General features: G+C 41.0%; 1 protein-coding gene across 9 annotated transcripts in view; it reads left to right on the plus strand.

Moving 5' to 3' along the window:
* The window catches only part of KANK1 (KN motif and ankyrin repeat domains 1), a 128,858-nt gene extending 105,942 nt beyond the window's left edge, over nucleotides 1-22,916 (plus strand). For 6 of the 9 annotated variants that reach the window (XM_064403120.1, XM_064403118.1, XM_064403121.1 and 3 more), the window contains 9 exons: nucleotides 8,226-8,444; nucleotides 9,270-9,378; nucleotides 10,367-10,576; nucleotides 12,489-12,576; nucleotides 15,251-15,470; nucleotides 18,138-18,280; nucleotides 18,821-19,021; nucleotides 21,205-21,303; nucleotides 21,919-22,916. In XM_064403120.1, coding sequence (XP_064259190.1) covers nucleotides 8,226-8,444; nucleotides 9,270-9,378; nucleotides 10,367-10,576; nucleotides 12,489-12,576; nucleotides 15,251-15,470; nucleotides 18,138-18,280; nucleotides 18,821-19,021; nucleotides 21,205-21,303; nucleotides 21,919-21,981 — 1,352 coding nt within the window. In that variant the 3' untranslated portion in view covers nucleotides 21,982-22,916. The remainder of the gene's footprint in view (nucleotides 1-8,225; nucleotides 8,445-9,269; nucleotides 9,379-10,366; nucleotides 10,577-12,488; nucleotides 12,577-15,250; nucleotides 15,471-18,137; nucleotides 18,281-18,820; nucleotides 19,022-21,204; nucleotides 21,304-21,918) is intronic. The other 3 variants (XM_064403117.1, XM_064403124.1, XM_064403123.1) reach the window with 3 other exon arrangements.
* Nucleotides 22,917-23,395: the final 479 nt, after the last annotated feature.

The following is a 23,395-nucleotide window of genomic DNA, read 5'->3' on the forward strand; positions in this document are numbered from 1 at the left end:
ATATGATATTCTGTCTGCATACATGCAATACGATACTGTATAAGCAATATTATTATCTTTCTGGTATGCACTTTGCATTCCGGTCTTCTTACAAGTAGTAATAATAATAATAATAAGTGTATCTAGCAGACATCAGAAGTGTCTGTAAAACAGTGAACCAAAGTTATCACTAGCTGTAAATCCTTAATTCCATTCCCAGCTTTTACTGCACAGTATCAAATGTGTAGTCAAGAGGTTTGAAAGCATTTAGACACAGGTGGAGCAACAGATCATATTTACTAAAAATGTTAATACGTGGATTCAGATTTCACATTCCTGATAAAATTATTTTGGAATAATTTTATTTTAACTTGTGATGCCATTATCTTTAGCTGTGGATGATGAGTGTAAAATTTCTTTATTTTTAGTCCCTGGTGAGGGATGCCTGGACAGCATACATAAATCAAGCTACGGTCTATAACAATTTAGACCCATGGAGAATTGGAGTGGAAAAGAGGTCTTAAGCCTGAAATGTTACCCTATCTCTTTCTATTAATTCTGAAAATATTGCCTTTAATACATTTATATGCTGGTCCTGCTGCCCTTTCCTGTGGTTTTACAGATCGTGTGTTACAGCGTGTGTTTTTTGTTGATTGAAGCACTAACTTGAATAATTCTGTAATCACTGGAACTAATAGAGCCTTTCTTTTTCCATGCATCAGTATTTCATGATAGCTTGTGAGCTTTTAATAAGTCTTTTTCCTCACATTTAGATCTTTTTGATGTAGCTTTCCAGGTGTGTGTGTGAACTCAGCCAGTGCCCTTTTCTCCAGGCCTGACATCTCATTCTGATTTCTGTAGAGCTTTTATAAACACAAAAAGCCTTCAGAGCACTGAGTCTCTATTCCACTTCAGTTCAAATAAGCAACTGAGTTGAAGGTATTGAGGGAAGTGAGACTGCACATACCTCGGGTTTTTTATAGAAAAACAGGCTGAAGTGTCAGTTTCCAGTTAGCATCAGAAGCATTATATGTAATGCTTTATTCAAAGAGCATCCTTAGGAAGTATATCTTAGAGTTTCTTTTAGGGCAAAATTACCTGAGCTAGCTTTGAGGCATATGATTTGAGTACCAGTTTGCCATACTAATGGATCAGTGGTCTGTGCTGCTTCTGAGCCAGCACATCAGTAGAGTTCTCAGCTGTACAGATTCGTCTCCCTGTTATTGCTGGGGAGATAGGGTGTGCTGCAGGGCCCTCTGCCATCTGACCTTCCCTGACGCAGCTTGTGGCAGGTGATGGAGACACAGGCAGGAAAGCTGGAGCCTGCTGAGCAGGACACAGGCTTACAGTTTTCATCTCTGGACATCTTAGACCACTGAGATGATCTCTGGGCCAAGTCTATTAGCAATTGGTATTTTGCTTGAAAGCAAAATAATCACCTTCCCTTCTGTAACTTGGCAACTCTTATTAACATTTACATATGTACTGTCTTTCAGAAGCCCTAGTGACCTTAGGGAATTCAAACCCGCTGGCCAGATGAGCACATTCCCACTCTGCAAAGTCATGGTAGCTGGCCTTGGCAGCCTGTGTGTCCAGCTTATCCGTATGGATGTGGGTCACAAACCTAGATGCTACCTGATCCATATTCTTAGACTAGACAGTATATAGGAAGCCTAAAGGGAGGCGAATGGATTAATCTCCTCTGTTTGTTGCACTAGATTTTTAAAGAATTTTCAGGATATTGTATTTGAATGCTCATATGATGCCAACCAGAAGCTTAATGTAATTTTTACAGGTTCTAATTACCCAGACTTTTCACAAGTCTGCCTGTCTTTCACTTGCAGGGAGTTTTCAAGAATGGTATTTAAGAAAACTGGTCTGCCATTGCCCTGAAAAATTACCTGAGCATACTTGTCCTGAAAATGCATTGCTCTTTTGCCTCAGTGATCTTCAGATATCAGTTTTTTTGTCACATTTAGAGCATTTTAGATTGAGTGTCCCAGTAGAAGCATTACATTACTTAGTCATCATGAGGAAGGAAGCAGCTTCTTGAGTTTAAACTTCAGGGAGTGAAAGAAAATAGGAAGTATGTAATGTCAGAATGTCTAGAGGGTCTGGAAATCTTGATGTGCCATCTGGCGGAAAATCTTCCAAGGTTTTCAGCTTTTACGTTTTAACCAGTGCTGGGGAAGCACGCTGAGGGACAATGGAAAGACCAGAAGAATGATGGTAATGTGAGAAGGCCCTGGTTCCCCAAAATTGTTGTCTAGGACTAATGCGGCAACGTGAACGCGGTCGTCATCTTCTGTGCTGTCAGTTGTAATGCAGTCAATTGGAAAAAAGCTGTTTTTCTTTGCAGCTCTTTTGTTTGAGACACCTTTCTCTTGAAGAATGTGGTGTTTGACAGGTTAGTAACTTCTAGTAACTTCTCTCCTGGCAGCATGGACCATGCTATTACAGCTGAAGACCTGAGGCTTGCTTGAGGCACAGAAGTCTGTGCTGATGTGGCACAGGTGTGGTGGTGATCCTGTAAAGCTTTGGGTTGCTCCAAATCTCAGTGGTTGTGCCTGTGCCTAGGCAGGTGAAAGAGGTCCTCACCTCCATGTATCTGCCACAGGTGCATGCCTTAATCACCACGTTAAGTTTCTGTACGGATGTTCTTGCTGTAACTAACAGGATACATCCATCAGTCTGCTGGGAAGATGTGGAGCATTTTCCACATTCCCTGGAAGGTCATGCATGATGCAAAACAGCCACGCAGATGGTCCCACCCAAGTGCTACATGAGTACTGTTTATTTACATGTGTCTGGCTGGTGTCTCAGAGAATACAGTGCCTCCTCTGTTTACTGTGGCAGGTGGTTTCTGCTAGTTGTGACAACACAGGAAGCACAAATGGGAATGCTGTTCAAAAATGGTACCAGCCTCCATAAAACTCTTCTAAGAGGCTTGATGTACCTTCCCTGGTCATACATTAACACAAGCTTATTATTGTTGTCATGATTAGCGTTGTAATATTTACTGGTTTGACTCAATGGTAGCACGACATGTAGTGTTTGAATCTAAAAGCTGCTCTATCTCCTGGCTTCTGCTTCAGTTAGCAGAGAGCATAATTTGCCACAGTATAGATTATTTTTCCCTTAAAACTTATTGCTGCTTATAGAGTGGAAATCTGCAGCCTGCTAAGTTGTTTGTTAGAGCCCAGTTCCCTCCTAATAGTGTGGCACAGGGATGTAATGTTCAGGCACTGAGCTGTTTGGAGTTCCACTCCCATGGTAACAGGCTGTGAATATTTAATAGCAAGAGATTCCTATTTTTCTAAGGAAGTGTTGTCATATTTCAGCAACAATAAAATGTCAGCTGATAAAATCAAATCCACATGAATGAGAAAGAAGAAGTACTCCAAGCTGACTTTCTTACTTGTACCCAGCATCATGAGATGCTTTGATCCACCACTCCTCAAGGAGATGAAGGTTGTATTTCACCAAGCTTCACGTGCAATTGTCTTGGAAAAGAGAGTGTTTCATAAATAAGATGATTAGCTGCTTCAAAGATGTGTGATCATTTGTTGTCAGTCATGTTTAATGAAAAGAATTGGTTTTAACTTCCAGTTTCAGCAAACTGGATTCACAATCTAATTTGGAGATAGAAAACAACTTTTCAGCACAGAGAAAATGTTTAAAACAAGAATGAATGAGATTGTTCTTGCAGTTCTCTTACTAGAGCCTTCATCCTATTAGAAGAAGTGTTTTCCCTGGAGCTGAATGATAGTTCAGCATCTGCCTATGCTCGGGCCCCAAGAGAATCTGCCTTCTCTCAGTTTATTGTATAAAAAGCTCATGTGTGGCAATTTTTTTATTTTGAAACTTTAAGTTCACTGACTTTTAACCTGGAATGGCTCAAAAGTACCTTTTATAATGAAACTACTCTCTAGTCTTGTGAAGGTACTGCATTAATCAGTTGGATGGGTTACTATCAATCGCTGTAAATGTTTAAACATAACATGTTTGCTCATTACTGCCTTTTTATGTACCTTAGTAGAATGGGTTTTATTCTTTAACAATTCTGATAAGTACACCAAATTGAAAGTGGATTAAAATAATTTATATTTTAAAAAGTTGCTATTTAGGCATGACGATTTAAAAATGCTTCAGTTAAAATAATTTTGTAATGAGCTTATTGTTACTGTAAAGAAATCATGCAGTGTGAAAGAGAATTATTTCCTTGCTACTGCAGACAGCATTTGTGCACTGTCTCTAGTGGGGAATGTATAACTTGTATCACTGACCATTATAAACATATTGTGCAAATAAATGCTTGCACTGATCAAAAGGTTAAAAATAAAATCTTTGTGCAGCTACCACATAAAAAAAAGCTTGTGCACTTTTTTAAGCTAGAAGCCTATGATGTTCCAGACAGAGAGCTGGGTTCTCATCCTGATGGTATTAATCCCCAGGCCTTGTTTGCACTTCTCTTGATTTCCAGTGGGATAAAAGTATTGTCAAGCTAAAGTGTTTTATGATAATACTTAGGTTTGCTTCCATCAAACTAAATGGAAATTTTCAAAAGGAAGTGAAGACCAGACTTCTGTTCTCATTAGTTCATCACAAATTCAAAAGAATCTGTTGAGTTTCCTGAACCAGCTAACAGCATGACTACTTGTGCTGTCATAAATGTGAGGGAAAGTCTGCAATTAGGAAGGAAAATTGCATCCTAACAACATTATATTATAGGTGCCAGAAATGGAATGGGTAATTTGTTGCTTCTCTGTAGCAACTTTGTTGTCACCTTAGTTGAAATTGGTGAGATTTTCAAAATAAGCACAAGTGATTTATGTGAGGAGATTCCTTCTAGAAAATTAAAAATAGGTGTTCTCATTCCTTCAAACCACTGGAGCTAAACCCCTGAAGGTGGTCCTATCACTTGTTTCCCTCTGAAATTAATGAGAGCAGCTTTCTGCATAAGTGTTTATGTACAGATGAAGTTAGCAAGTTCTTTTGTTTTGTTGTGTCATGCTTTTGCCTCTGAATTACTCCTGAACTTTTCCAAAATCCTCTACTGTGTTGAAAAATACATTAGAAGTTCTTGACAGGTTCCTTCTGTAGTTTGCTATTCTATATCAATACTTAGAAACTTATTTGCAGAATTTGCCTGGAACAGTAGGCTAAGGGATGTCATCAAGGCAGGTCTCTGTCTGGAGGGTCTCTGAGGGTCCTGAAGGTCTCTGTCTGGAGGCAGTGCCTGAGTAAGTATTGACCTGTTGGCCCATTTGCTGTCACTGCTGTGCACCGCAACCTGGAGAAGGATTCTGCTCAAGCATACTTGAGATCTCTGTGAAGTGAGAGGAAAAGTATTTGTTAAAAAATGTGTAGATTGGTGGTGATCTTCAGGGTTTCATTTCCACACTGGAGAGGTGTGCGCTACCTCCAGCCATAAGAGTGGCCCTGCAATTCTGTTGGAGGAAGAAGGAACTCAGTTCATTTGGCTTTTTGGTTTGCACAGCAGTAGATTAATCTATTAAATCATGGACCATGATGTTGGATGGTACAGCTCCTTCCTTTGTTTTTCTCAGCGACTGGACTTGGTGCTATCCAAGAGTCTTCATGTTTGCTGTCTTGAAAAGCGGAAGGCCTGGGAGCTGATATTAAATGATAATTAATGGCTTGCAGAATTAATACTGATTTGGACCCAAAGCTCTCTTTCCCTCATCAGTGGGTACTGTGCATGCAATAAGTGTAGACATCTAAGAGCTTTGCAGGGAGAATGAGTGTACTGACTGGTTTGCCTAATGCACATTTATTGTCTCCTTGCTCTCAAGTCTTGATCAAGTCTTTTGTTAGGTGCTGGGGGCTAGCTGAGCAGAACCCTTTTCTTTTTCATTGGAAGGCATGGACATCATGATATTGAATTCAGTGTGGTGGCTTCTTACCCAATGATATATGTACCAGAAGAGGGAACCTATGGAAATTATGTTGCATTAGTGGCAGGTTCAGGAGAGGCTGTGAGTCAGGGGAGAGAAGTCTACTACTGTCCTCATTTCCATCTGTCCTACCTTGCAGCTCCTTCCCCTGCCTATTCCAGGGCATGAGGGAGACACCTGAGGAAATTTTGGCTCAGGCTTTGGGGTCATGACAGGGTTCACCACAGGCTGGAACCCCACTTTGCCCTGCCAGAGTCCTGTCCTCCACTCTGGCATGCACAAGCCCACCTGTGCCTCCAGACACACCATGGTCATCACAGCTGTTTTTGTAGGAGAACCTTGTTGTCTGGCAGGCCATGCAGACAGTTCTGCTGAAAGCAAACCTGTGCATCTTTGGAACTTTCCATGTCACTGGATACTTCAGAGCAGGTTTCCTTCACTCCTTCCCATGTCCTCAGAGGCCAGTCTGGAGTAGAAGGGGTGGCCTGGTAAAACCAGCCCAGGCAGCCACCACCAGCTGCAGCTGGAAGTGGTTACTGTGCTTGGTACTCTTTATTTGTACCTGTCGCAGCTCCAAGCAAGCGAAGAGACTGTTCCCATGTTTTTCAGCTAAGAAAAATCATTGGTTTTGGCTTCGTGTTCTATCACCTTGGCAGCCTTCTTCTTCTCAGCTGTTGTATGAGGGATGATGCTTGCTGTTGGGAAGACACCTTACCAAAGTCAGTCAGTGCTGCAAAGTGGGTAGTGGTGGGGGAGCAAGGGCAGAACTTCCCTCTTGCTTTTCATGGGTGTCCAGGTGCTCAAACATGTGTCTAGAAGGGTTACTTCTACCCCAAGAGCCCTGGGAAGCTGCCGCCTTCTTACACACACACAGACACACACACACCCCACCACACACACGTTTCACTCTTAAGAAAAAGGTTTTTTGCTGTGCTTGTAGTGACATGACGGTCAATACCCTGCTGCGTGCCTTTTCCTGCAGACAGCTTCCTCTGTATGTTAGAGGAGCTACAAACTGGTGGAGCTGAGCAGTAGGCCTCACTGCGGGAGAAGGGTGCTTTGCAAAATGTATGCAGGGTGAGACTTGGTTGGAAGCTCAGAGACTTGAGTGGGATTGGGAGCAAAAATTTGGAAAAATCAGCTTTGTTATGTCCTGTTGTAGGGAAAATTCACTGAGGTGAAGTAACAAGGGGGAAAGTCTAACAAGAGCAGCTAGAGAGATGTAGCTGTGTATCTAAAAATTAATGTTTGGAATTTACCCTACTACAGTCTGTTATCACCCTGTGCAGTGCCACTTATATTTGAATGAGAAGGCTGTGCCTTAGTTCTTGATAAATACAAAGGCAAAAAATAATACAGAGGCACGCATCATTGAAGAAGAAGAAGCGAAGCTTGGGGAAAAAAAAGTGGTAGTGTTTAAAGCAAGTTAAGCTTCAGCTTTTTTTTCCCTTGAATGCTAACAAGATCACTAGGGAGGCATATGTGTGTAAAAAACCACTCTGTTTCACAAACAAAAGCATTTGTGCAGATTTGTAGACAAGTTGTAATAGCACAGCTGGAGTAACTCCAGGGGAATCTGTAAGAGTCTGTGCGTAATTAGCACTGCCTTTTGAATACACAATGGGAAAAAGTGAGTGAACGCCAGCAGATCAGCAAGGGGAAAAAAGTATAATCCGAAGATTTGGAATTTGGTTTAAGTACAACTACTAGCTCAGTACAATCCTGACCAAAAAAAAAGAAAGAAATTTAGTGTGTGGGAGTCCATTGCAGTTGTCTCAGTAACTGGGCAAAGCACATAGCTTTCAGAATTAGTTTGAGTACTGGAAAAAAAGGAAAATTTCCTGAAAAATTTATGCTTTCATGGAAAATGACATTTCTTAAAAAACAAGTACAATGAAAAGGTTACTGTTCTTGCAGAAAGGACCTGTGAACGTGCTGTGCTCCTCAGGCATGTTATCAAGGAGCAGCTCAGTGAGCCCACCCTCACCAGGGTGCCAGGAGCTGAGGTCACTGCTCCTTGAGCAGTGACATGCTCGTACTGAAAGAGAAGGAAAAAGAAGGACTGTTCCTTTCACGCATTTTAAAGCAAATATCTTTATAGTTTGTGCTTGTATTGTATATCTTTATTAAAAGAAAAACTCACAGCCATTTTTTTGTGTTTTCTGAAAATGATCACAGTCTTTTTCCAATTAGGTCCTCAGAAAAGAGTATGTTAAAAGACAAGCTTTTTTCCCTAATTTGTTGGGTTTTTTCCCCCCTGTGGATCACAATATTGATGGAAATATTATCGTTTGACTCATCTGTGATGCCTGCTGTCTTCTTTGGCAGGTGCTACCTTGGAGTACATCCCTCATGGCCAACTTGCAAACACACACTTAACTTCAAATTTGCGAACGCTGAAATTGGAGCAGGACACTGTGCCCACTCAGGAGGAGAGGAAGACTCCCCTGGTGGAAGCTGCTCGGGGAAGGAAGTCTTTTTCTTCTCAAGATAAAGCTCTCACTCCAATTAATCTGACGGATGATCAGCTTGCCTCAGGTCTCTATGGTAATAACTGGCTCACATTCACCTTTCATCATGCCGGTGGAGTCTGAATATGAAATACAATTAAAGAAGGTTTTCAGTATTCTCAAAAATGCAAGAAGCAGGAAAAGATGCAGCTGAGGCGAAATTCACTGTGTGACACTCTGTATCTGCAGGTGGTGGTTAGGTTTTAAATGGCAGATTGTAGTGCATTAGTGAAATACCATTTAGTGTCTTCCTAAGAAAAATGTACTGAAAGATAAAGGGTTAATAATTTAAAAAATAATTACATTTTTATGCATCTTTTACCTGTCCTTTGTATAGAGAATGGTTTAAAAGTTTTTTCAATTAATACTAAATCTAAAAGACCATCTTTGATTGAACCTACCTGTTTAATAGTTTGTTAAATATGCTGTATGTATTGTTAAACATGCTGTCTGTATTAATGTCTTCATTTTGGCAAGGAGCTGCTGCTCTCTGACTATAAGAGTACCGGATTTCAATGTTAAAAGTTTTTCACTAATAGCAGAGAAAAAAGCTTATGACTTTTCTTTAAGTTTTCTAAAGCGTCATGGAGATTGTAAGATGGGAAAATTAGGCTTAACTAGTTGTAAGATGGAAAAGTTAGCATGTTGTAAGATGGAAAAGTTAGGTTTAACTAGTTCCGGAGCTGATTTTGAAGCTGTTCTTCTGTATTTACAATGTACATGTCAAACCATGACTGTATGTATATTAGAAAACCCAGCTTCAGATGGTAAATTACAGAGAGAGAGCTGTTGAAATGCTGATGCATTCAAAGCTGGCTACAGATTTATACTGATACATATGCTTTATTTCCCTTTCTAACAGTATGTACTAATAATGAGAACACACTTAAATCTATCATGAAGAAAAGAGATGGGAAGAAGGATTTGAGCAACACCAAGAAGAACCTGCAGTTTGTTGGCATTAATGGCGGGTAAGAGACCTGTCTCCAAAACATCTGTTACTGTAGCACTTTCACAGTGGTGAGTAGAGAAGGAACCCAGGAACACATGCATAGGTTTGGCCTGTCCTTCAGGCTGAGGTGCAGCACTGAGTGTAAGCATCACAAGGAAGAATTGAATGCTGAGCTCCTCTTAATCCACTAGTGCTTGCAAGTCATATATGGCATCAGTCTTAAATATCTGTACATTAGATTGCTGATTTACCACAGGAAAGTGAAACAATCTCAGACAGCCATGAGGACATTTCTCAGGCAATGCTGTAGTAAGGAAAATTTACATGTATCTTTGGTAGCTGACAAGCACAGCAGTATATTATTAAACAATACAGCAAGAGATGCCATTGCCCTAGAATTAATTTTTCTGGGTTTGTGTTAAATATGTACAGAGACCTTCCTATACAAATACAGAAGATAGTATGGAAAATTGTCTTCTTTTAAAATATTACTTGGCCTCGCAGAATGTTGCAAAGACTTTTAAAATGGTTTCATCCAGTTGTTTATATACAGCTTTTCTAGCCCTTTCCTCAGATTAGTTTTTCTCTAGTACAAATGTTTTTTGTGCAGTATATAGCCTACATATTAGCTAAAAGTATCGTTACATATAGTGAGGGAAAGTTATCATAGGTTTGTTAGCTTCCTTGTTTATATCTGCCTAGTAAGGCAGTACAGTTTTCTCTGAACAAAGTAATTTGATTCTGGGGATAAGGCAAGGTCTGGCAAAATGTTAAGAGTTACATTTAAAAGAGATTGTTCTTCTTTCATTACACTCTGTGTACATAATACTGACAGCGTCATTTGCCAGTAACACTGAGTTCAGTGAGTAGAAGAGGTCTCTGAGGAAAAAACAGGAGGACAAAGCTTTTTGCGGGATGTTTTTCCACTAGTGCCAATGCAAGCAGGTGCTGACTGCTGCAGAATGGCACTGAGCAAGCACCTCTGCACCTGCCCGCTCTCCCCGTAGGTATGAGACCACATCCAGCGATGACTCCAGCTCCGAGGAGAGCTCCTCCTCGGATTCAGAGGAGGAGTGTGAAAGCCAGGAGTACTCATGCGACCAGCACAGAGAAGAGAAGCAGCCCACCCCCCATGCTGCGGAGGTCTGCGCTGTGGGGGCAGAGAAGGACAGTCCCCTCCCAGAGTGTGAGGCCGAGGAGGTGGAAATCAGAGAGAGGTACACTGCCCACCCTCCCCAGAGTGTGCCTCATGGGAGGCACCTCTGCCTCATGTCATGGGCTAGCTGTGTGGGCTGTGCTTGTGGAGAAAGCATCAGCCCCAGCACAGCCAGCTGCTGCCCACTTGCATCCTCCTCAAGTGGGTAGCCAGAGGCAGCTTTATGGCAAAATGACTGTGTGTGAGCAGGAAGAAGGTGTCAGAGGGTATCCTTTCCAGCATTGACTTTAAATTATTCATAACAGCAAGACCCTGGTGCCTCCCCTAGCAGAGGCTCTACCAGGTCACAACCAGCACTCGCTTGGGAGCAGGCAATGCCTTGTTAACATCCTGGTGTGTAAGCAAACAAATTAATCTTGAGCCATGCACACCAGGTCAGCTGGCTGCTGGGAGTGAATCTTGCATTTGCACCTTCCACAGCATCTCGGCCATGGCACAGTGAGATGAGGGGATACAGCACTGAGGACACTGAGATCCTGTGCTTCATGTGATATGAGATTATAGACTGTAATACACTTTCAAGCCTCCCATCACACAGTTGTTCAACAAGTCGTGTGTTAGGGTACTTTTCAAATTGCTGTGTAAGGTAGAATTTGACAGACAAGGCTGTGCTTTTTTGGCATATGGAGAGAATAAAGCAGTGAGTTTTTACTGATTCTTCATTAGCAAACAGCCAAAGGAAGTATGAACCAAGACAGTGAAAGGATATCTTACAGATAATGGGGCCAGTGTGCTAATTTGGAAGATTATGTAGGTAGAATAATAACAGTAAAAGAGCTGAAACAAAATTAATGTTATGTTTCACTGGAGAGCAGCAAGTTATCTATAATTGCCAGCTGTTAAATAAAAGAGATCCAGGAATTAATAATTAAGAGCTTGGAGGCCCTGGAGCTGTGTGTTTTTTGAAGAGCCCTGAGCTTACTTTGTACAGTACTGTAGGATAGCCTGTTGTTTTACAGGGGGCATAAAAAGATGGGCAGTCTCTCAAAAGACATCTCTAATTTATATTTACAGTAGCAAGAGGTAATTGGGAAGAAGAGCAGCAGAATAGCTTAGATAGCCAGTGTACTTAAGGAGCACATTCCTTGCAAGCTGACTGCCCTAGCAATGCCCTCTGAGGGGAAGAGTCAGGGCATGTGGCCATGTATGGCCATGGTCTGTGCAATGGTGGAGAACTTCATTCCTCTGTTAGCACTAGCAGCTGGCTTGTAATCCATGAGGGCTAAAATGCCCATCTTACACACATGAGTGTATTCGTTTTTCTGCTTTTTGGGAGAATTTTCTGGAAAACTTGCCATTATCCTCTGTTTTTCCAGATTTTAGGCAAAGATGGTTGGCCACAGCCTGGTATGACATGTGGCACAAGTCTGGACCTTATTTTTGGCCTACCATGAGTTTTGAAATTTTTCATGACAACAGAGTAAAAATTAAAGAGGAATGGAGAAAGAGAGTAAATTTCCAGAGTGGGTGGGATGAGAAAGGCTAGTTCCAGTGAATGGGAGCTGGCAAGCAGGCACCTCTTGAGCTGTTTCCCACTGCTTAATTCTGTTTCCATCACAACTATTGGCATTTCTCCTTGTCAATCAAGTAATCAAAGCACACAGCATATAAAGTGTGCTCTGCAGGCATACAGCAGTAGGTGAGAATTTCCACTAGAAGGGTTGCCAAGTCTTACAGCAGGAAAGTGATGTGTTTCCCACTCTCCTTTCCTGTTGCTTTTCCCACACTCATCTCCATTCAGTGTAGAGGGAGTGTCTGTGAGAAGAGCTGCCAGGGTGGCTTCTGTATGGTAGGAGCAGATGGCTCGCCTGGAAACTTTCATTCCCAGAGAACTATCAGGAAAACAAATGTTTCTATACTGAAATGCTAAGATAAAAACTGAGACATGCGATGTATTTTGCTGTCTCCCTCAGGTACGAGCTAAGTGAAAAGATGCTTTCTGCCTGTAACCTGCTGAGAAACAACATTGATGACCCCAAGGCATTAACCAACAAAGATGTGGTAAGCAGTATAGGTGAAAATTTTATCTTGAGATGCAATAAAAAAACTTTAGGAAGAGGCAACTTCTGGTTTTACAGGACCAGCACCACAGGTGGCTAGGCAGAAGAGGATTTCATCTTTCCTGCAAGAGTCACAAAGCTCTTTCTACCAGGACACTTTCATCCAGAGAATATACTTATGCTTTGTGTGCTTCAGTGTTGTTGTCTCAGGGCACACGCATAAAAACAGTAATATGAAAATACAGTTTCAACACACTTGTGTATTCCTCTGTTATTCCTGTGGGTTTTTTGGTTTAGTACTGGTGTGGGTAGCTCTCAGGCCTCACATTAGGAGACTTCAGCGGGTGAAGACTCTGTTGCATCCTACGAAGAAACGTCAGAGTCTGTTCTGAAACACTAGGTGATCTGCCTTCTTCTAAGCACAGGGATGCTGTTTGTCTTGTTTACTGCACTGGTGGTTTTTATCAGTGCTGCAGAGAATAAGGAAGATTGATTGTTAATACTTAACAAATACTCAAGTCTCAGGACATAAAATTGTATTTGCCTTATTGGAAATGCCTCAGATAGGGGTTGCCTGCACTACTCTATGAGGGTAATCTGAAAGCAAAGGAACACTGCTTAATTATATGAAATTGAATTTTGCATTTGTTACACTTGTGCAGTGATATAAAAGGCAACAATTTAGTGTCATTCTCTTCTACTATAGAGCATCTGCAGCTTCTTAAAGACAATCGTGTTGTCTATATGACACAGTAGTACTGTCTGTGTCCAATTCTGACATCTGTGGTCCAGGGAATGTTCTGAAGGGTTGTCTCATACAGTTGTGACACATAGTTTTTAATTCTGTGTTTATCCTTCAGGACTAGTGTAGGCATTCAAACAACAAATGCTTTAGGCCCTCTTGGAGTTGAAAGTGTCAAAAATGGCAAAACCAGATTATGATCTCTGCCTTAGAAGTGTAATTTGAATTTATGTTTTTCTTTCTTGTGCCTAAAGTGCTTTCCAACACAAGGCGTGCTTTGTAGATGGAAGCTACAGACTAATCAGCTCTTGTCCTCTGTCTGCTGATAAAGAAGTCTTGTCCAAACAGCTTAAATGTCAGTATAGCTAAGGATCTGTATGAGTTGTCCCAACCTCTTCCAGCATACTCAGCTCTTGTAGCTGCTGTTTACACCAGAAAGAGCTCTGGACTGCATCTTTTTGAATGTGATGGATTAATTGAATTTTAAAGTGTGTTGTTTATTTAATAATGTGTGTGATACCATGACTAAAAATATTTTCTTAGTGGTATTTTGCACTGAGTAGTGCCTGAAATAAATATAAAAATTGTATGTGCCAGTTTATGGCCACCTTTGCATTTCAACTCTCTATGTTTACAGAGTACGTACATCACATTATAATAGCACTGATGTAAAATACTCTGTTAATGTGTTTATTTAGTACAGATACATAGGTAGCACTGGTCTGTGTAGAATATTTTCTATTTACCAGACACAGACTACGTCTAGAGCTACTGGTGTGTTTTCACTAGAGGCTAGATAAACTTTCTGAGAGTCCTCTCTGCAAAATTGCCCTTGAATTTACTGGGTGCCTTGCAGGTGAGGGTTTATGAGAAAGATATGGTGGTTCTTCCATGTTAGAGAAAGTCTCAAAGTCAGAGCTGGTGGTGAATGTGGAAATCTTCTTGGCTCACATTGAGACCTGCTCTACCTACCTTGTCACAACAGACAAGTCACCTGGCCTAAGAGGCTCCTACTCCCCCACTTGCAATCCATACCCATGGGAAAGTTTATCCTGAATGTACAGCCTGCTCCTTCCTACTGCAACTAAAGCCAGCCAGCCTTAATGTGAAGAACAGGTTCTTCCTTTTTTTCCTGTTTTCTGCAACAAAAGTTACATGGTTTCTTTCCCCAGCGGTTCTTTTCAGCAGCGCCTCTCCAGTCCTTCCTGTCCGTCCAGTAAGTCAGATTTCCTTGACTTCTGTTCATTCTTGCTGCTTATCTTTGAAACTGTTTCAACCAAATATTTTGTGTCATTCAGTGATCAGACTAGACAAGGTAGTCCGGGTGTTGTCTTCACAGTCCTAGGCAGAGAGAAGGGACTTCATAACATGCCATGCAAGCCATAAATCTGTTTATTCCCTCCAAAACAGTATTTACCTTTTGCATTACGATGTGATGTTTGGTTCAGTTTGTAATTGTAATGATCAGTTTTTCTTCTTCAGAACTGCTGTGCAGCCAGTTCTCATATACTTTGTGCATTTGATAATTTGTGCCTCAGAACTGGGCTTATCTGACTTAGCATGTTGTTGTTTTAAGTCCAGTGAGAAAGTCTTGAGCTTATCAGTGGTTTATAAATATAGTTAAATATTTGATTGAAATCGTTACGCAAGTCTTTTTTTTTCATTCGCCAGTATTTGATAACTGTTAATTCTGGGAGTATTCTCATCCTGAAATTCTGTGCTGTTAGAGGTGAAAGTCAGGTGAAGTGAGAGGAAGTAAAAGGTGTTTTAAAGCAGACTTTAGTCAGAGGGGATGCTTCATCTTACTTGTGAACTGAATACTTTCTTCCCACATTCAACTAAAAAAGATTTGACCTGCATTGCTGACATGTGGGATGGAAAATCTTTTAAATAGATTGTACATACGAAAAATTTTCTGTCTTGGTTTCTACAGAGGTTTTGTTTAAATACCATGCAGCATGAGTGGTTTCGTGTCTCAAGTCAGAAGTCAGCTCTCCCCGAAATGGTTGGAGACTACATAACTGCTTTTGAAGAGATTTCTCCTGCTGTCCTAAGGCATATCATCAACATGGCAGATGGAAATGGAAACACAGCTCTGCATTACAGTGTCTCACATTCTAACTTTGAAATTGTAAAGCTTCTTCTGGATGCAAGTAAGTTTGCTTTATGGGTTTTTTTAAAATTATTCGTGGTTTTGCAATTGTCATGGATGAAATTCTTGATGGACTAGAGGCCAACTTCAGTCTTCTTCCAGCAGGTGTTTTAATTGTTAATAGTTATAGGGTGGCTTACTTAGGTAGTCGACAATCTTTGTTTCTAGTACTAGCTTTGGAGGTTCTTGAAGAAGTTAAAAAACCACTTAAGTAAATTATATACAGAGTTGAGATAGATAGTTAGATTCCTGACTATTGTACTGTAGTCCCAAGTTGAGCAGCACTGGTCTCCTGCAGTGTTCTCTGGAGGCAGCACAGCTGCTGCTCAGCACTCTGTAAGGTGCTGATGGAGGAAGATGCAGTGAGGTAAAAATACCATCTTAAACACACAAGCTAGTCTGGCTTTGTCCAATCTGTGCAGAAGATTTTTCTGGCCACCACATTGACTCATCCATGCTACTTTCCTGAAAAACTGGAGCAATATGGCATTCTGTCACAGAGACCATTTTCCTAATCCGTAAGCAATCTGACGCTGCTTCATGTGGTTGCTTTTGTTGCCTCATTTTTTGATCCTCTTGCAACACAGATGCAGAAAGAGTAGTGGCAAAGGGGAGACTCTGGAGTATCTGCTGCCCACATTCAGTGTGCCAGATGGCATCCAGCAGAAGGTATCACGCATTGGAATTGGTCCCAGGCTGGATGTCTAATCTGTTTAATCCTAGTTTTGCTTTCTGAGTGAAGTTTGTTTCTCCAAACAAGTTAAAAAACCTGTCACAGTTGATTGTGAAAGCTTTATTAGGCCAATGACATGTCTGGAGTGTAAGCCAAGTAATATTCATGAATCCAGAAGGGTAGCATCAGATAAACAAGGATATAAATGATACAAATCTCAGCTTTGATAACCTAGCACATGTGTCACACATGCAGAGACTTCCTCAAGAGGAAAGTGAGCACTTTGAAATCTCTGGTCCTTTTGAAGGCAGTCTGTGTTTGGGAAGAGTGAGTCACAGCAGGGGAATGCAGGGAATGTCAGGAGCGTGGTGAAACGGGGCAGGCTGGCTCTACAGCACAATGTGGTAGGAGGAAGCTGCCCCTCTGCTTCCCTAGGTGTCTCAGAGGAGAAGGAACATGCTGATCTCTTGCTGGAAATCAGGACTCCTGTACGTTATGGCAGCTAGTGTATGCCCATGAACACCAGGGGTGTTGCCTGTAAAATGTAATAATCATGACTAGTCCCACATAGGTCACTCTGAAAGAGAGAATTGCTCATGCCAGCACTTGGAAAATGTTCGCATATAGGCAGATTCCTTCAGGTTTCAACAGTCTTCCTCTGGACTGTGTCTGAATGGTCACTGTGGTCAGCTTTGCAGTGTGGTGATATCACAGGTAGATTCTTAGACCAAGAACTCTGTGCCTGTGTTTGGTGAGAAAAGTGGACAGGATGAGATGAGAGAATCCTCCATAGCATGAAGCAGAGTCACCAAGAGGACAAAGGAGAACAGTTTCTCTCAGCCATATAGAAAAGGAGCTAAATGTGACCTCAGAAAACACACTCTGCTGAAGTAGTCTAGTCAGAGTAGGAGCACACCACTTCTAAAAAGTTATTCATTACTCAGGATGTAATGCGTTTAGCAGTGTTGTGTTCTCTGGCTTCAGTGGCTTCACAGAAGTGATGTCTGAAAGAAGTATTGGTCTACTGGTTATAAGGTTTCATCACCGATGTCTATTTAACATGAAAAAAATTTGCAATATCTTACATCTGCACTCGAATTACTTCTGAAATGTTCTTTTGACTGAAGTTTGAAGAATTTTCTGAACCATTTTTGCTTGTTAAGGTATCTGTGGTGCAATTTAACCTCTAGTCTGCAGATAATGTTTATGTAAATCTGGGTCTCTGCTTTCCTTATGATGCATACACTGAAAACCCTGCTGCCCAGTAAACCAATAAGCACTGCTGAATTTCTGCAGAATTTTAGGAACAGAGACAGACTGGAGGCAAGGTTTGAACAAAAAGGGGAACTCTTGTTGGTTGCTGGCACTGGTGAGAGAACTTGCCTGTATTTGTTCCCAGAGCAGTTTTGTTCATGGTCAAATACACTGTAGAACTGGCAGTTGTCTTTAATTTAAAGGGGTGGTTTTTTTGGCAGTTCCAAAACATATTGAAGTACACTTTCAGATTTTTAAATAACACCAATTGCAGGAAAATTATTCTGAAGACACAGGCTTTGTGCTGAAGAGAAATACCTTTTCCACTGACCATGTTGCTGGACCACTTTTATTCTGGGAAGTATGCACGCCCTTGGGAGAAGAGCTTAAGGACTATGCTGATAGTGTTTCTGAATATCATGCTAAATTTCAGGCCACTTGCTTTTACAAAAGGAAAAAAATAATGCACAAATAAAGCCCTAAATGATGACATATAAAATGTCTTTGTGCTCTCTCTTGTGTTGTACACATAGTACAAAAGAATTATTTTCTTTGTCTGGCTCAAGAGCTCCTCTGTTAATTTTTTTCTTCTCCACCTTCTCTTGAATTGCATCCATTATGAAAGCAGTTGCTACTTTTTCTTTTTATAGGCTGCTGTACTGACAGTTTATTCAGTTGATTAGCACAATTACTGCTTTTTGGGTACTTGCTTTCTGAAGAAATTATGTCATCCCTCTGCAGATGTCTGTAATGTAAATCATCAGAACAAGGCTGGTTATACCCCCATCATGCTTGCTGCGCTTGCAGCTGTGGAAGCAGAGAAGGACATGAGGATAGTGGAGGAACTGTTCAGCTGTGGGGATGTGAATGCTAAAGCCAGCCAGGTCAGTTGAACGGTTCATGAGGCACAGTTCTTACTGCTGTACTCCTGTGCCTTTTTATGGTTCCTTCCATGCTCCCATCCCTGCTCTTATCAGCTCAAATGTTGCTCTCATTTGCTTTCATCATTTGTGGGATTTTTATGTATGTTTTTGATTGCTATATACAAAATGGAGCTGTGGACGAACAGTTGAGCCTCAAATCTGGACCTCTTCTAAAAATGAAGGTTGCTCATTGTGTGAAAGAACTGTTACTGAATTTTGGGTGGCATTTACAAATTCTGCAGCATTTAGCTCATTTGAATAAACTACAGGTGTCTGAAACCAGATTGGATATCTTCCATTAATTCAGTAAATAGCTGTGTGAACGTGGGATATATGATACATAAAAGGTATTTAAATAATGGCAAAATAAAGCCTTGACAGTACTGTTTAAAACAACTTCCCCCCCATAAGAAACACAGTGTCTCAAAAAAATAAAAGTGCTTGTGCTTTGTCACTGATTGTCTCTGTAGTTATTTGGGTTTTACTCTTCTCTCCATGCAGGCTGGTCAGACTGCACTGATGCTAGCTGTGAGTCATGGCCGGATAGACATGGTTAAAGCTTTACTGGCCTGTGGTGCAGATGTCAATATCCAGGATGATGAGGGCTCTACAGCTCTGATGTGCGCTAGTGAGCATGGACATGTGGAGATTGTTAAGCTTCTGCTGGCTCAGCCTGGGTGTAACAGCACCCTGGAGGACAATGTGAGTTGCCTTTCAATGCTTCTGAAATCTGCTTGGGTCAATGTCTGACTCAGAGTGCCAGAGTACCAACCACAATGAATCTTCTGCTTAATTGGTAGCAAGTGCTGTGATTATTTGGCTAGTATTTTTACTTTTCTAACAGACACACCTGGTAGCTATTTCTGTGGTTAGCTGTAGGTGTGTAGTGGTCAGAAAAGAAAAAAAACACTTGTTAGTTCATAGCTAGTTCAACACCTTTCCCGCTTACATTCCTTCCCCCTTTCAAAGGAGATTTCTAGTTTTCAGTTAGGACCTTACCTGGTGACTTAGAGCCTCATTGTGTTGCTTTTCTGTGCCTTTGGCAAAGATCAGCCCTGCAATTTTTTTTTAAACTATACTCACACTGTGCCTACACCATGACTTTTGAGACTATAGGTTCAGTCTTAGTCATGAAGCTACACTGTCCTGACAATAAACAGATACAGACTGTGACTTCAGTGCCAAGTGAGACACCTGTGTATTTCTTGTCTGCAGGCACCGTTGCAGCCTATGCTGTCAGCAGACAATTTGATCAATAGATTTCTCAAGCTTGAATACATTGACTTAGTTCATTTCTTGCTATGTTCTTGTTAACCATATTTCTTGCATGCTTTTCCTTTTTCCTATTGCTTTACCCACCGAACACTGAAACGGAGCCTGGGTTTAGGATTTGGGATGGCAGCGGGTGGTTATTTGTTGAAGCTGTTGCAGAAAGACAAGGACGTAATTTCTCTTCATTCACCCACCAGCTGCAGGGGGCAGCTCAGTTCTTTGTAGTGCTAGCGGTGTGGAACTTCTGGCCAGAGAGGAAAATGTAAGAAGACCTCAGTCTAACAAACACTTTCAGGAGCAGTCTAGATTATTGCTGCTTGGATGCTGTTAGCATTACCAGATACAAAATCAATAACTACAGTCTTTATGGGGACATGATAACTTAACTATTCCTGTGGCCAGTTTGATAGTTTCCCAAGCACAGTTTGCTGCTTATTCACAGATTTGTCTGTGCTGTGGGATTGAGATTTTGAGTATTCCCCAACCTATTCTGAGTGTCACAGTGATGCTTTTCCAGTCTGCATGATCAGTAGTAAGCTGAGCATCATCCTACTAATGTGTGCCACAGTGATTCAGCACCTCTCTTTTAAGAACTTGTGTTGACTGGAGAGTGTTAGCTGTGCATTTGTCATGCATTATATTGCACAGTAGTAGACAGCTCTTCTAGTTCCCTGTCTGTTCAGGACAATTGGATTTATGTATAATTGCTGCCTTTGGTCTGATAAGAAGACTTTCCATGTGTCCATTGTGTCCCATGCTGGACATTTCAAAACCGGTCCCAACCATTCCAATACCAGTGCTACAGCAGTGGCTGGAATGTCTGCTTCATCGCTGTGAGACATTTCAAATATTGACATTATTGTAGCAGCTTCTGTGTGCAAGAGCCAAAAGCCAGGCAGTGAACCACGCACCAAATTCATATCACAGGTTGCCTGACATCCATGTCTTTCTGGACCAAATATGGTCGAAAGGAAAATTAATAAAATACTCTTATCACTAAGTGAAAGCAGATTAGTAGAATACCCTTTGAGCTATAGCACTTTTTGCTTCTACCCTCATCAGTTGTGGTTTATGAAAGCAATAGAATCTTCTGAGAAACTAAGGTGGCAGTATTTGACTGGGAAAGTCCATTTGTTTGTATTTAGACTTCCATCAATATGAGTGCAATTTCTCTTAGTGTTGATAGGAGCTATACCACAACAATTATCATTTTAATGCAGCAATTATCATTATATCTGACCAGTGTTTTTCCCTCCCTTATCATCTCTACTTGTTACTGACATTGTCGTTTCTCTGAGACAGCCCAATCTTCTGGTCTTGCACAGCACTACATGTAACAGTACTGTGATAATAGTGTGCTCACTCTTCCACAGCAATAATCGAGACTCCTCATTTAGAGAAATTATGAGGCTTTGACAATTGGATTGCCTCATAAAACAGCAGTGCAAGGCTTAAAACAAAAGAAATTAAACAAGACTCTAAATGAACTCATCTGTATGAGCAGTAGGGCCTCCTCTTAGTAACTTCATTTCTCTGTGGGCTGATGGGGCTTTTAAGAGATCTGTTAAAGCATACAAGCACTGATTCTCTTGTTTCTTCCTTTCTTCTCTCAGGATGGCAGCACAGCACTTTCAATAGCCCTGGAAGCTGGACATAAGGACATAGCGGTTCTCCTCTATGCACACGTGAACTTTTCCAAAACCCAGTCACCGGTTAGTACACAACCTCCTGTAGGTTATGTTTTAACTTGCTGCTGTTAGACATAATAGTGAAATGTAAACAAGAAATTTACTCCCTGACAGCTGTACAGCACATGAAATTTTGACTTTTATTTGCAAGATAATTTCTGTGCTGTTAAGTGGAATGTACTTTTTTAAATACACGTTGGCTGCAGAAGGTTGAAGCCTGGCTGAGGGATAGTTCCTGCTTCTCCTCCTAATTACCATGGGGTACAGATAGCTCACTAGCAAGGTTCACTAATTCTGGCTAGTGTGCAGAGGTGCTGTTGTATTATTTTAATGATAGTTATTGACCTGGAAACTGAAACTTAGCTGTTCTAGGTGTTTTGGCAGCTATCCACCTCTCCTCTAGGCCTGACTCACTCTCCTCATAAATGGCTGCTAAAACCTCAGTGTCTGAACAATATGCACTCGCAGTTAGTGGGCTGTATGATAGCTGGCGCTTTTCTTCCTAAAATTAAAAAAAAAAAAGAAATTATCTGTACAATTAAAGGTAAGGAATTGAACAGAGTAATTCTGAGTGTTGTGTTTTCCATCCACTGGCTGGAATAATTTCTCTTTGATTAACTGTTCTTTATTCTCTTTCAGGGCACTCCTAGGCTTAGCAGAAGGACATCTCCAGGTCCCACCCACAGAGCCACATTTGAGTAGTAGTGTATAAATATCTGTAAAAAATCTCTATGCCACCTTTAAGCTGCTAAATGTTACTGTTTTACTGAGACAGATACTGAATGTAATTGTCTTGTGCCTGAACTCACCAGCAAAGTGAAAGCAGAGATCTAATGCTAAAGGTAGAAAACTGTAAACTTGAAGCAAGCATTTAGTTAAGTAGTGCTCAGTGGAGAACCTTAGCCAGAACTGTTCTCTTGCTCACATACTCATCTTTCTGTACACTGGCATAAATCTTGTTTTTCTTTGTTGTAGATTGTCCTTTCTTATGTTATGTGCAGACTAAGACTTCCAAAGCTATCCATGCAGGGGTGTCCCAGTGGCTTATTTTTAGTCATTCTAGAATATATTTACTGTGCCTAGCCTTCATCACAGTAAGCTTTTCATAAATTTCATTCCAACATGATTTTCATGTTTTTAATTACTTTGAAATTCAAAAGTTGCAGTTGCTTATGTAGTCAGTTCCGTGGATCTTGAGCTGGTGGGTGAGTGGGTAGGTATTGGGGATAGAGCCTCTTGTCAGGTCTGAAGTTCACTAAATAAGTTGTTTCTAATTGGGGATAATGTATAACTTTTTATATAAAAGATACTAGTATCTATAAAATTAACTCACACAGTATTTTCAACATTTTGTATTCCATAATAATTAAAACCTACATGAAGAATCACATGTCCTGTTACCATATTTTTATTAACTGTTTCAGTCTATAAGCTCCAAACATGTTTATTGGAGAATAAAATTAGAGGTACCAGCTGTATATTCCCCTTGAGTGTAATTGAGTGTACATCTTGGTGTGTATTTATGGAATGCTATTACCTTGTCACATTCACTTTAGTCAAGCGTATTGAAATGTTTGAAGTGCCTTAGACTCTTGCCATATTTTCAGAATAAAATTTCATTATGCTGTTTTACTCCTCTCCTGTTTTACTTGTGATTTGCCATCATCCAGAATGGCTGCACATTACAACTGCAGCAGGAAAACAAGTTAAATTGGTAAATCAAGGCAGGGAGGACAGGACAGTGCCCACATGAGGTTTTTCCTGCTGACTGGAAGAACTTTGCCCAAGATGATCTGCCTTTGCTTGTCTTGCACAGGCTGCACCCTTTGCTGTTTGGTTAAGAAGTGACCTTTCTCAGCCATGTGAAGCATCCTGGGGAGGTGTTGAAGGACTGTGTTCAAGCAGTTCACTTGAACTGAAAGGAGTTAACTGAAATAAAAGCCTTTGAGCTTTATCTTACAAGCAACCCTGTGACAACTTGGTGAAGGGGATGCTTTTTACATGGCATGGAACCAAGTCCTAAGCTAGTGCCTGTGTATCCTTGTCATTTCTGACCTACCTGATTAGACAGAAATACACCTCAGTGCCTTCCTTCAAGGGATCTGAACAGTTCCGT

The sequence above is a fragment of the Passer domesticus genome, chromosome Z (genome assembly GCF_036417665.1).
Source record: "Passer domesticus isolate bPasDom1 chromosome Z, bPasDom1.hap1, whole genome shotgun sequence".
Taxonomy (NCBI): domain Eukaryota; kingdom Metazoa; phylum Chordata; class Aves; order Passeriformes; family Passeridae; genus Passer; species Passer domesticus.